The sequence below is a fragment of the Elephantulus edwardii genome, unplaced genomic scaffold (genome assembly GCF_000299155.1).
Source record: "Elephantulus edwardii isolate Elephantulus edwardi_28Jun2011 unplaced genomic scaffold, EleEdw1.0 scaffold00155, whole genome shotgun sequence".
NCBI classification, from domain to species: domain Eukaryota; kingdom Metazoa; phylum Chordata; class Mammalia; order Macroscelidea; family Macroscelididae; genus Elephantulus; species Elephantulus edwardii.
Window position 1 is genome coordinate 7,832,328 of NW_006399905.1, and position 13,730 is coordinate 7,846,057.

Below are 13,730 nucleotides of genomic sequence, written 5' to 3' on the forward strand. Positions count from 1 at the left end.
GAATTGGAAGACACAGAAGAATTTCATGAAACAACATATGAGCTCCCTGAATAGGTGTCTAAAAACATTAAAATTCTTGGACTCATAACTAAACCTCCAAAAGGTTTTCAGAGGATATGGACTGTCTGCTTTTGGGTTGGCAGTGCACTTCCTTACCCACTAGGCCACTCTGGCAATTGAGCTGTTTGTACTGCTAATATTCACGGCTAGAAGGTATGCCCCAAAGGGCGAACTTTTAAATCCATTAATAGAAGTCTAGGTTGAAGCTCTTTATTCCAATCCCCAAACAAACCTAATGGCATTAATTAGGAAATTTCTTTTCCTTGAGGCTGTGTTCTTGGGCTTTGCTAATATTTTGTATTTTGTAAGACTTCTGAACTTCCCTTTGAGGCCAATTAATTTCTTTTCCTGATGTCACCACTAAGCCTACTGGAGGGGAAAAGTAATTGACTAACAAAGGGAGTGCTGTAAACAGGCCATAAATAGAAAACCAGAGATGTGTGTTGTAATCAAGGATCTGAAAGTTAGTTCCATGCTAGTCAATTAAGAAACACTTAAGAAAACAATAGCTGGCATCCCCATGGGCAAGATGTCACAGGGGCACAGTGGGTGGGGACTGCAACCCAGTCAAGAACAGCTTCCATCCCCCAGGCGCCTGTGTCTGCTGAAACCATAAGACAATATTCTACATCAATCACACACAGCACCAGTGGGGGCTGGTGTGGGGTGGGGTGGGGAACTGTGTGTGCACGTGCACTGCCACTGAGTCAGAACCAATTCATAGCCGACTCTGCAGCAGGTTTTCAAAGTATGGATAGGGAGGAAGAGGAAACAGGGAGGTGAGCTGAGTCACAGTGTAACTTTGAATTCTGAGACCAAGCACTGTGGCTTAATCACATTCACAGTATGGACCTCAGTGAGCCCTCCCACAGCTGTGCTGCCCACACCCCTCTGCCCACAGTCGCCTCCCCCCCATTCCAGATGCTCAGTGACCTCTTCTCCACCTTTATTTTCTTCCCCAGACCTTCTTAGTTCACAGAGGAAAAGCAGCAGCCAGAAAAAAGCTTCCACAGGCTCTGACCTATGTCAAACTGCCTAACCTTTAGCCCACGGACCTTTACCTTTATCTCAAGGTCTCTCCTGCCTCAGTGAATGGCACCTTCATCCTTCTGTCTGCTCAGTCTCGAGGCCTCTCCAGGATTCTCTCTCTCATTCTCCTTCCAATCCAGCCATTGACCCCCAATCCTGGTCCCCACCAGAGCACAGGATTCTATAGACTCTGTTGTTCTACCTTTAGACAACAGACCGTATCCACATCGGCCATTCCTCATCAGCTCCAAACACACCCTCCTGGTCCAAGCCACCGCCCTCTTTCTCATGGATTATTGTAATGGTTTCCTCACAGGTCTCTCTGTTTCTTCTCTTTTCCCAAACTGTTCATTTTCAACATGGCTGCTATCAAGTCAATTCAGACTCATGGCAACCCCGAGTGTTACAGAACCCCTCACTGGGTAGTCTTGACTGTAACCTTCATGGAAGCACAGAACCAGGCCTCTCTTCTTTCTTCTGTAGCCCCAGTAGGCGAGTTGGAATCATAAAATTCTAGGGCAGCGGTCAAGAGCAGATGTCCTGCAAATAAGAAAATGAACCCAAACTCGCTAACATCAAGTCAGTTCCAACTCACAGGGATCCTCCACTGAGTTTTTTAGGGAGCTCTGGTGACCTAGTGGCAAGGCGCGGCGCTGCAATCTCAAAGGCATAGTCCACCAGCTGCTCCACAGGAAAAGGATGGACAATCTCCCGTCATGCAATTAACTGCCTCTGAAAACCTGCTGGAGGGTCAGCTATGGGTCGGCTCCAACTCAATGGCATACAACAACGACAACAAATCTTTATAGAAGGAGATGGCTCGTATTCTCCCATGGGGCGGCTGGTAGAGTCAAACCTCTGACCTTTACATTAGCGACCGTGCACAGAATGCACAATGCCACCAGAGCTCCCTGTTATAGTGGCTAGAATGGAGTAGAAAATAATGGAGATGAAGAATTCCATTGAGAGGCCTCGAAACACTCCCAGCATGCTCTGGGAAAGAGGGTTTGAACTTGAGTACAGCAGTGTTCTTAGAGGAAATAAGAAGACTGAGCCCCAAATTTTCTTTCAAGTTCTCCTACAAGAGCAGTTACGTACCTTTTATATCTCCTGCTACTGGATCTTCAGAACTGGGAGTAGAAATGGGGAAAGTGGGCATTTCTGTAAAAAGAAAATAATTTCTTTAAAAATAGAGGAAATAATTAATGAAACAGTATTTTGCAACACTAGCGTCCCTGGACTAGGAGGAAGCCCTTTCCAACTTCCTGCAAAGCAGCAGGCAGAGACTAGATGAAAGAAGTGTAGCGTTGCACAATTTCAGGTGCATCCAATAGCTGAAATCAGTTTGATCAGGAGTTTTGATCTGTTGTTTAATGAACAGAAATGATGTTTTGTGCTCACAATAATCCTGGAAGATCTGGTGGCCTAGTGGCAAGAAGCTGTGATGCAATCCCGAAGGCGCATGGTCTGAATCCGCCAGATGCTCTGCAGGAGAAGGATGGGCAATCTCCTGCCATGCAGTTAACTGCCTCTGAAAACCTGCTGGAGGGTCAGCTATGGGTCGGTTCCAACTCTGTGGTACACAACATCAACAACAAAGCCCAACCTAACACACAGCCTACTTCCCACTTCACTGAGTCTTGAATTCACTTGCGACTTTGTTATTTTCAAATGCAAAAATGAGAATTGTTTGAAAAAATGTTTTCCCTTAAAGTTTCTTTTTTTTTCCTCTTAGGAAAGTAAATCCAGTGTTTGCCTCAGCCCTATCCAACAGTCACAGATTCTACATGGAATACATCACCATTTGGTGTTACTGTGTTTAGGCTTACAACATCGGTTGCTTTAAGTATAACTTCAAATACGTCATCATTCAAACAAGGACAGTGTTGGGAGAGAAAGTGGGTGTTATCCTAACAGTCCTAACAATCACCCTGGAACAGCAGGGACAAACTGATCACATGAGTGATTCATGATTCACATGAGTCCAGACCCCACATGCCTTCACTCAAACTAAAAAAACTGTCCCAGTGATTAATCTGAAGGAGCTGGGAGGGTGGGGATGGGCTAACATGGCACAAAGGAAGGGGCCAGTCTCGCCTTGAGCCAATATTCCATCTTTTAACATATGTAGGGTGTTTAGATTGCTATTGAGCAAACAGAACCCTAATTCAAACACAGCGATTTACATTGTTTAGTCGATTTGCTTTCTTGCTTCATGTATAAAGTCCCAAGTGGCACAATGCTTAAACACTGGACTACTAATGAAAGACTTAAGCATTGGACTACTAATGAGAGACTGGAGATTTGAACCCACTCAACAGATGTCTCAGAAGAACATTCTCATGATCTGTTTATGAGAAGTCACAGCCTCAGGAGTTTTGGGGAGCACACAGCCTCTCTAATCTAGAGCACACGGGTTACCAGGGGTCAGAATCAAGGAGGGCTCCAGGGTTGACTGGTTTTGTGTTGTTGTGTTGTGTTGTGTTTTGTTTTATGTTGCACATGCTTCTGGCTCAGATACACACACATCATATATATACATTTCTTTCTCTAACACGTCAAGTTTTTTACTTTGATCATGGCAGTGGGCAAAGCTGTGGCCTGCATGACATCATGGCCCACTATACAGCAGAAAAGAGAAAAATACATCCACCTTCTACCAGAAACACAATACATTATCCGCATACAAACAAAAAGTTAGAAGACCATAGCAGCTCTTCTATCCGTAAAGAATAATCTCCTTATGGGTTTGTATTAAGGTAAAGCTTCCGATATTTGATCCTAGTGATCTATAGAAAGGATACTTCTTGTAAGATAACCTGACCCTTTTAGTGGTAAGGAACGTGCAGCCAACCCAAAGGGAAGTGGTTCAAATCTGCGAGCTGCTCAGCAGGAGAACGATGAGCAGTGGGTCCCTCTGCGTCTGAAAAACCTCTGAGGGTCTCCTATGGGTTGGTTGGTTCAGAAGCGACTGCACACAACAACAGTCAACAGCTTATCCTTTGGAGGTAAGTAAAACTATACTATTGCCAGTTGCCCTCAAGTCCATTCTGAATCAGTGACCCTTGTATGCAGAGTGGAATGGCTCCATGCATTGCCAGCACAAAGGTATGCAGTCAAAAACCGCCAGCTGCTCCGCAAAAGAAAAATGGAACAATCTCCTCCCGTGAGATTTACTGCCTCTGAAAACCTGCTCGACGGTCAGTCAGCTACGGCTTAGTTCCGACTCAAAGATGCACAACGACAGCATAGTTTATTCCGACTTCTTGAGTAGGGTAAACGGTTACTCACCAATCCAGAGGTGCCTTTTGAACGACAGACCCAGTGACCTGCTTCTGAAAGGTTGTTGTGTATCATCAAATCAGAGCCAACTCATGACTGATTCTCTAGTGGGTTTTCAGAGGCAGTAAATTGCATGAGGTGGACAGTGTTTATCTTTTCCCCTTGAAGCAGCTGGTGGATTCCAACTTTCTTGTTGGCAGATTCAAACCACGTGCCTTTTGGTTAGCAGTGCAACTCCATACCACTAAGCCAGCAGAGTCCTCTTAGAATCAACTATAAAACTTAAAAATTACGTATTCCAAAGTTTTAGAAATGTTTTCTTGTAAATATAACCTCCTCTCTCCGTTTTCTGTCTCCTCCACCGTAGTCCACATTTCATGCCCTCAGAGTCAATACACAAAAGCTCAGCCCTGGAACAAGCTGGGAGGCCCCAGGTTCTATAACCAATACTTACTTAAGCAGGACGGGAAATCATAATATCCATTGGCACACTCCTCACAGTGGTCTCCGTGGTAGTTCAGCTTGCAGTAACAGCGGCCAGAGCCCTGCTCACAGCCATCCGCACGTTCAAGGTTACAGCTGCAAGCTGTGAGAAATACAAGAAATCAGAGGGCACATCTTTCACTGAAAGCAAATACGCCCTCAAACTTCAAAGACAACGTGTAAGACTTCTCAGGGCTCTACAGCTATTCTTGAAGAGGGCACAGCCAGTTTTCCAGTTCATTCCTCAATAATGGTCCTCATTGTATCTCACGAGGCCTGAGAGATGGCCTTTCATGAGTTTTTACACTAAGTTCTTGAGACAGTAATTCATTTAACATCGTCCAGCTGTCTGAGTAAGATTTGCACAAACCAAATCAGAAGGGTCAGGATGGATCAGGAGGAGGGTAAGTGTCAGTGGGTCATGGAGCCCAGCTCCTGGCCCTGGGCCAGGTGTGAATGTTCACACATGGTTGTCATTGGACAGCTGGGAGGCAGCCACAGCATATATGCTTTGACACAGCATATAGACAGCACAGCAAGATTGTACCTATTACTTAAATATTAGATCCAAGTGGTATGGCTTGCTGAAGGCCAATTTTGCAACCAAACAGTTACAAGTCTTGTGTTTCGGTATACCAGGAGCTCCGGTGGCCTAGTGGCAAGAAGCTGTGTTATAATGCCAAAGGTACGTAGGTCAAGATCACCAGCTGCTCTTTAGGAGAAGGATGGGTAATCTCCTCCCATGTGATTAATTGCCTCTGAAAACCGGCCAGAGGGTCAGTTATGGGTTGGTTCTGACTCTACACTATAGTACAACACAGGAACAATACTAAATGTTCATTTATGGTTTCGCTAGACTGAGCAGATCCTCACTCTGGACTGGGACACGGGACCATGGTTTATCTTAGAACATTTCTTGTGAGGACCTGGGAGAGTGAGGACAGACGAGCATCAAGAACTCCCAGCCTACTCTTAAATGGTACAACCACTCTGGAAGGCGGTTTGGTGTTGCCTCAAAAAGCTGAACATAGAAATTCAATATGATCCAGCTGTTCCATTGCTTGGAATATACTCCAATCAGAATTGAGGTTCAAAAAGAGACTTGTACACCAATGTTCATAGCAGCATTATTTACCATCACAAAAACAGCCCAGATGTCCAACCACAAACAAATGGATTGAGAGTTTGTGGTACATTCACATGATGGACTACTATGCAGCATGCAGGAGCAATGATTTTGTAAATTACTACATAACTTGGGAGAGACTGGAGAGTGTTATGCCGAGTGAACTAACTCACTCCCACAAGGACAAATACAGTATAAAACCATTATTGTAGAATGAGTATGAGGATCCAAGGGGGGGGAAGCAGAGGGGTGAGGACGGGCAGGGGGATTGGGTGTTAATCACAGGGTTGTATCATTTGATGGGGGGGGGTTAAGGAAATGGGAAGGATCTTGTGTGGAAAACAATGTATTTGAACTTCGTAAATAAATAAGTATAAAATTCAAAACCCAAAACTAAAACAAACAAACAAACAAACAAAATAGAAGGATTACTAGTAAGATGTGTACAAAAATCCTAAAGGGCAAAGGGAAGGTGGAGGATGGTGAAAGGTGGAAGTGGGGAATAAACACAAGGTTGCAGAGTTTAGTGGGCAGAAGGAGAGAGTGCAGGAATTAGGAAAGATCCAGTGAGGACCTGGAAAGGTAGGGTAATCGTGGCTCAGTGGTGATTAATTGTGTAAAACGCCATATATAGGAATGATCATATGAACCACAATATGAATAGAGAAATGTGTGAAACCAAGTATAGAAACTAAACACAATGTGTACAAATTTTGTATACAACCCAGTAGAAAGAAAAATAATTTAAAAAAAGAACTCCCAGACTGAGGGTAACAGCGGGCAGAGTCCAAAGGTGATTTGTTTTATAAAACACAATGCATGGGAATGATGATATTAAACACAATGTGGATGAAGGATAGTGTGAAACACAATGTATATGAACTTTCGAAGCAAACCAATATAAAATAAAAGTAAAAAGAACTCCTAGCCTGGAACCTCCTAGTACCATTCGCTTATTTTCTTTAAAACATATATGTCCTACAGATCATCACTGCCATGTCTCTAACTTCTCTGTGAGAATAATAAATGAGAAAGAAAGAAACTGAGAAAACGATAAGTAGGTCTGACTGATAGCAAGTAACCTTCACAATGTTGTTTTCCAGTTTCCCTTTACCGTGGTGGATTCTGTGTGGGCTGATGAAAGTGATAGGTGCACTCTACAGATGAAGAAGGAAGAGGGAAGAAAAGTGGGAACACATTTTGTTGTTGTTTTTTAGCAAAATAAGTCAACAAAACAAAGTGCTAAAGAGCAACAATGTCAGTCTAGAGACTAAGGTGTGTTTGATCCAGGCCATGGTCTTCACAATTACTTGCTATGTATCAGGGGGTTGTTGTTGTTGTTGTTATGTGCCGTCGAGTCGCTTGCAACTCATAGCGACCCTATGTACAACAGCCCTAAACCCTGCTCTATCCTGTGCCAATCTCACTGCCTCTGACACATCCATCCCAATTACCCCATTCACTGAATCAATCCACCTCATAGAGGGTCTTCCCCTCCTGCGCTGTCCCTCCACTCTGCCCAGCATGATGTCCCTCTCCAAAGACCTGTCTCTCCTTACAACATGTCCAAAGTATGTCAGGCGAAGCCCCAGAATCCTTGCCTCCAAGGAGCAGCTTGGTTTACTAGGATGAATCTATTTGTTTTCTTGGCAGTCCATGGTACATTCAATACTCTTCTCCAGCACCACAGCTCAAAGGCGTCAATTCACCTTCTATCCTCCCTAGTCATTGTCCAATTCTCTGATGCATAACAAGTGATTGCAAAAGCCATGGCCTGTATCAGGCGCACCTTAGTCTCCAGAGAGACACCATTGCTCTTGAGTACTTTAGATTGATTAAGGATGACAGAAGAATTGATGTCTTTGGATTGTAGTGCTGGAGAAAACTATTGAACATACACCATGGACTGCCAGGACAACAAACAAGTCTGTCTTGGAGATAGAGAAACAAGGTTTCTCCTCGGAGGCAGGGATTTGGAATCTCCATCTCACATAATTTGGGCTTATGGCCAGGTGAGACCGGTCCTTGGAGAAGGACATGATGCTTGGAAGGGTGGAGAGACCGCACAGGAGAGTAAGACCCCAGATAAGATGGATTGACATGGTAATTGGGGCAATGGGGTTAGGTGTGTCAGAGTTCGTGAGACTGGCTCAGGATAGGGCAGGGTTAAGAGCTATTGTACATAGGGTACCTGCGAGTTGTGGGTGACTTGATGACACATGACAACAACAAAATAAGGATGACATAATAATTTATGCCTTTGAGTTGTGTTGTTGAAGAAGAGTATTGACTATACCATGGACTGTCAAGAGAACTAGCAGGTCTGTCCTGGAAAAGGTAAAATCCAGCTGCTCCTTGGAGGCAAGGATTTTGAGACTCCATCTCACACACTTTGGGCATGTAGCCAGGAGGGACCAGTCTTTAAGGAAGGGCTGAGGGACAGTGCAGGAAAGAAAGACCCAAGATGAGATGGATTTATACAATACCTGGGGTAACGAGGGTAGGCGTGTCAGAGACTGGCTCAGGATAGAGTAGGGTTCAGAGCTATTGTACATAAGGTCATTATGAGTCATAGTCAACGTGATGTCATATAACAACAACAACAAAATAAGTGGAAAAGGTATATTAAAGTAACAAGACAAAGGTACAGGCCATGTAAAAGAGTCAAAATGAAAAAGAAAAAAAGAGTTCAGAAGAGTGTACAAACCCCTGGAAAATAGGGGTGAACCCAAACCTTGTGGCATGCTGTCAGCAGAAAGGGGAAACTTCTTGTTTTGTTTTTAGCAACCAAGATCACTTAGAGGGAGAAAGATGAGTTAAAAAGTTCTCACAGTTCATAAAAGTGCATGTCCTCAAGTGTTAATGAAGAATGTATTCTGGAATGGAGGGACCACAGGCACAGAGGTCAAGTTAAAGACTAGAATTGTTTTTCAACTGTGACAAGCAGAGCTACTAAAAGAACCAAGTACTGAGTAGGTTCTAGATTATATAATGTCGTATATTGTTATTGTGTGCCATCGAAACAGAACCCACCCACACCTGAACCTCCAGCAGGTTTTCAGAGGCAATAAATCACATGAGATATTGCCTCTTCTTCTCTCAGGTAATGTCATGTATGTTACATAAGGGTCTAAGTCCACAATCTGACCTAAGACTGATATTATCAGTGGGGAAAACAACTGCATTTTTTTTAATGGCACAATGACAACAGACAAATATCAGCGACGAGCAATGCCTGGGTCTACCATTGTTTTGAGACTGTAGTTGTTGTGTACCATTGAGTCAGAACTGAACCATACCTGACCCTGATGTGTCTTTTCAGAGGCAGTTAATCGCATGGGAGATTTTCCATTTTTCTCCCATGGAGCAGCTGGTGGATTTGAATTTCATGCCTTTGGATTGTAACACAGTTACTTGTCACTAAGCCACCAGAACTCCCTGTCTTGAGACTAGGGATAATATTCCACTACTCTAATCCTTTCTTTGACTTTCCCATATTTTAACATGAGGAAAACAATGAAATGTCCTAATGTATTGTTATAATAAGATATGTATTTTGTAACATATTCAAAACCTTGTATACAATAAATGTTCAACAAATTGTAACTAGTTTAAAAACAACTATTATTAAATCCTTGTGTAGCATATTAGGCAGCTAACCAAAAAGTTGGAGGTTCAAACACACCACCTGCTCCATGGGAAAATGATGAGTCAGTCTCCTCCAGTAAAGATTTTTCAGCCTCAGAAAGTCAATGGAGGGTCACAATGGAGGAGTCAGAATCAACCCAAAGACAACGTGGATGGTTTTGTTTTTGAGGTGTGTGTGCAGGGTGTGGGTGTGGGTGTGTGTGTGGGTGTGTGTGTGTGTGTGTGTGTGTGTGTGTGTGAAATCAATGCTGACTTGACGTTAACTCTGAAAAACAATTTTCTAGCAGAGGGCATAACGATAGTGTTAAAACAGCAGAAAATGGAGAAAATAATATTCATGGCAAGTCTATACCACATGCCAAGCCCAATGCCAGGTGTCTTCCTAGGTGTTTTTGATAGTATGTTACATGACCTTTTAAAAATGTACTACCGCTTCCACTCTTCAATTTATTTTGTTGCTGTTGTTGAATAGCCATAGCAAAAACAGATACCAATCTAATCATTTCCACATGTACAGTTCAGCCAGTGTTGTTTACATTCTACAAGTTTAAGCCATTTTACAGAAAGTTTTACAACTCAGAAGAGTGAGTTTTTCCTCCCTTATTAACATAAACTTACAGTCCCATAAGGTAGTTACTGTTTAATCTTTCAAGTCACTGTTGTCAAATTGGGTCTATATAGACTGTTTTTCAAAAACAGAATATTCTTTTTTTTAGAGTTAAGCTAAATTACTGTTTGGTTTTGGTTCTTTAAATACGGAATTATTATCTACTATGAACTTGTATTGATTTCATGTGTTTTCAGTAATGGAAGACACATTGAAAGGAAATGGAGGGGAAAGTAAGGTAATAAGGATGTTTTATACAAATAGGAGGCACATGGTGCTGGGGTTGATGAGATGAAGCCTGGTTCTTCAGATGCAGGCTCCTCAGAGGACAGCACGCATTCAAAGTGGGATATCAACTTCCTACTAAACCCCAGAGATAAACAGTATAGGTGGGCACTGCATGTACCCCAAGTTGCAAAGGGTTAATAAGACATCTGGGAACATTTTTGGGTTTAGGTTTAAAGTACTATCACAGGACGATAGTTTTAGGAGAATCATGTCTATTTATAGAAAAGAAATTAGTCTTGGCGAGATTAACTGCTTGTGGCTAGTGAGTTGATGAATCGATAATATCAAGGGAAGGAATGAAGGGAAATTGGTAGCCAATCAGAATTTAACTTGATGAGTCCCCGCTGCAGTAATCACTGACTCAGATTCACCAAGCTGAAATGAAACTTACGGATGCAGCCGCGTGGGGCTTCGACCGGAACACCGTGAGGGCGGTAATAACCCTTCGCACACATTTCACAGTTTATCCCAGCTGTGTTGTGCTAGAAAGAAACGAGAGGAATTTAGAGGATAGAGTACTAACAAAGCCCTTACATCGTGTTATTCATCCAGAGGAACAAAGTTAGGAGATTATAATTCTGTCGTGTAATTCTGGTTGTGGTGGCACAGGCCTTGGAGGGTTACACGGCTAACCCAAAGGCCCTACCTCTCTAGAGGTTCAAATCCACCAGTAGTACTTTGGGAGAAAGTTGGACAATCTCCTCCCATGTGACTTACAGCCTTAGAAACCCCATAGAGGCTCAGCTGTGAGTCACTCCTGATTCAATGACAATGAGTGAGTTAAGTGACACAATTCTAATTTCAAAGTCACTAAAAGAACAAGCACTAATCTTGACTTTCAGTCTTCAAGATTTGCCACATCAGTTTCACTTTGGCTCTGGAAGACTTTTTTCCTCCATTAAAACAAAAAATGATGGAAAGGTCCCTGTACTGGGCAGCCCAGGATTTCTCCTCTACCACACAATTTGATTAAGGAAAGATTCAATTCAGTGATGAAAAAAAGTCAGTAGGACTATTCCCCACAGTTCGTCCCAAAGAACAAGGAATGGATAGTAAGTCACATCAGGGTTTAACCAAGGAATAACAGACCATATGTGCGTTAATATCTTCCCCATTTTGGGAAGAAAGAGCACATACAGATCTCTCCTTGTTCTAATTTCACTGTGCTCAGTCATGAAACCATTGTCTAAACATTTCTATTACATAAATGGCAAAAATAGTAGGCCTGAGTTTCATACACAGAGCTCATTTTAAAATTTAATACTAGACAGCCTTTTATATGTCAAAGTTAATACTTATAATTGACTCAAAATCAAATTACCCAACATGTATCCTCATTTTCCAAGAACTCTAGACACCACGAATTTAGCTCAATCCTGGCTCTTTCTATCCAATTTGGAAATAACCAAGAAAGCAATGCTCTTTCACTAATGAAAAGAACGGCAACAGGAGGTACAAAGAACAAATAAAACACACTTTGACTCACACAAGAGTCTGCAGCTGAAGACAGAAGAGAACAAAGGCTCTTTCTGTGTTCTTTCTCTAATTTCAGATATTATTGACTGCAGGCTTTTATTGTTACCACCCTTGTCCTGTAGGCTAAAATCTGAATCCACTTTAACATTAAGGTCTAAAAACCACACTGGACATTTCTCTGTGTTCACATTTAGATGCATAAACATTTGGGCAAAACAAGAACCATCTGTGTGTGATCCACTTCCCTTCCCATCAAATGCCAATTAACCTATCCACTGTGCAGTTTGCCACTATGACATATAATGAAGAGGAACTTTGCTTAACTCTGATTCTTCCTATCACTGGATGGGAAGAGAGGGAAAGGGCTCTGAAGTGAGAGTCCTGGCTTTGCACTCTAGCACAAAATGCACCAATGTACTTGACTTTAATGAGAGGGGGGAAAATTCAAGAAGATTACTTCCACAGAGAAGTCACATTTGTCACACATACAGAACAGCAATAAATGGAGAATGGTCAAAAGAGCAGCAAATACTCAGAGCAGGGAAGGATAAACTGATCCTGAATGATCAGCATCACACCTGGCGATTCTGTAGGACCTGCACCATACAATGAGATGCTATGCATCAAAATATCCATGGATACCACTGATGTGATGTACCCTTATCAAGGACCAACAACACTGGTGGCATCATTATTTCCATATTGGAGAGCCTGGTCAAAGCAATCTTGCCCAAAGGGGCGGAAGCTGGATAGCTGTCTGCATGATAATTTACATAAGATAAAAAAAAAAATCAACTGTCCAACAGTGGCATGGATAATAATGAAATCTGTATGTGGGGCGGTGCTGATGAAATCTCTATCTAAATCCACAATACATTCAGCTTTTCTTTTGCACTGTCACCTCGTAGAAAGACTAAGAACTGATTACCTAGAAATCCCAGGTTCTGCTAATACTTAAGTCAGTATCCTTCCAAAAAATTTTTTCCAAGTTGCTCTTCAACTTTCAGGCAATTCCTCATCCCTCCCTTGTTCACTTACTTGGGTTTTCTCTTTTTTTTCCCTCCTCCTCCATCTTCCTGATTTCAATTTTTTTGGCTACGCCTACAAAGCTGTTACTGGCTTCCACTCCTGTGTACCCCAAGCATTGAGGACACAAACCTTTAGTTGGCCTTTAAAAGATGGAAAGAATTTCACATAGGCAGTGGAAAAAGAAATGTAATTTTTAACTGCCCTACTCAATCATTTGCTATACACCTGAAACTCTGACAAAGAATAAGGATGACAGAAGATGAACAGATGTCTTTGAGCTGTGGTGTTGTAGAAGAATATTAAATGTCCATGGACTGCTGAAAAAGCAAATGTCTTGAAAAAGGTACAACTAGAGTGAGTGCTTCTTAGAAGCCAGGATAGAGAAACTTCATCTCACATACTTTGGGCATATTGTTTGGGCATAAAAAAGGATTTCATGCTTGGAAAAGTGGAGGGTCAGCAAAGGAGGGGAAGACTCTCAATGAGAGAGACTGACACAATGACTGTAACAGTAGGATCACGTACAGCAGAGATGGTGAAGATGGCACAGGATAGAGCAGGGTTCAGATTCGTGTGACAACATCACCGACAACCTTGTAGTTGGAAGGATTTAGGACAAGAATTTTAACTACTTGACTAGATGTACCCAATGCCAAGTCCTATGAAAGAGCAAGAATGGCCTCATTTAGGAACGCAATATAC

The 13,730-nt window shown here is 42.4% G+C and overlaps 1 protein-coding gene across 1 annotated transcript in view; it reads right to left on the reverse strand.

The window, feature by feature from the left end:
- The window catches only part of LAMA3 (laminin, alpha 3), a 383,386-nt gene that overhangs the window by 234,094 nt on the left and 135,562 nt on the right, over positions 1 to 13,730 (reverse strand). Inside the window, 3 exon segments of the mRNA XM_006895048.1 lie at positions 2,188 to 2,250; positions 4,826 to 4,957; positions 10,915 to 11,005. Of these exon segments, the coding sequence (XP_006895110.1) occupies positions 2,188 to 2,250; positions 4,826 to 4,957; positions 10,915 to 11,005 (286 nt within the window).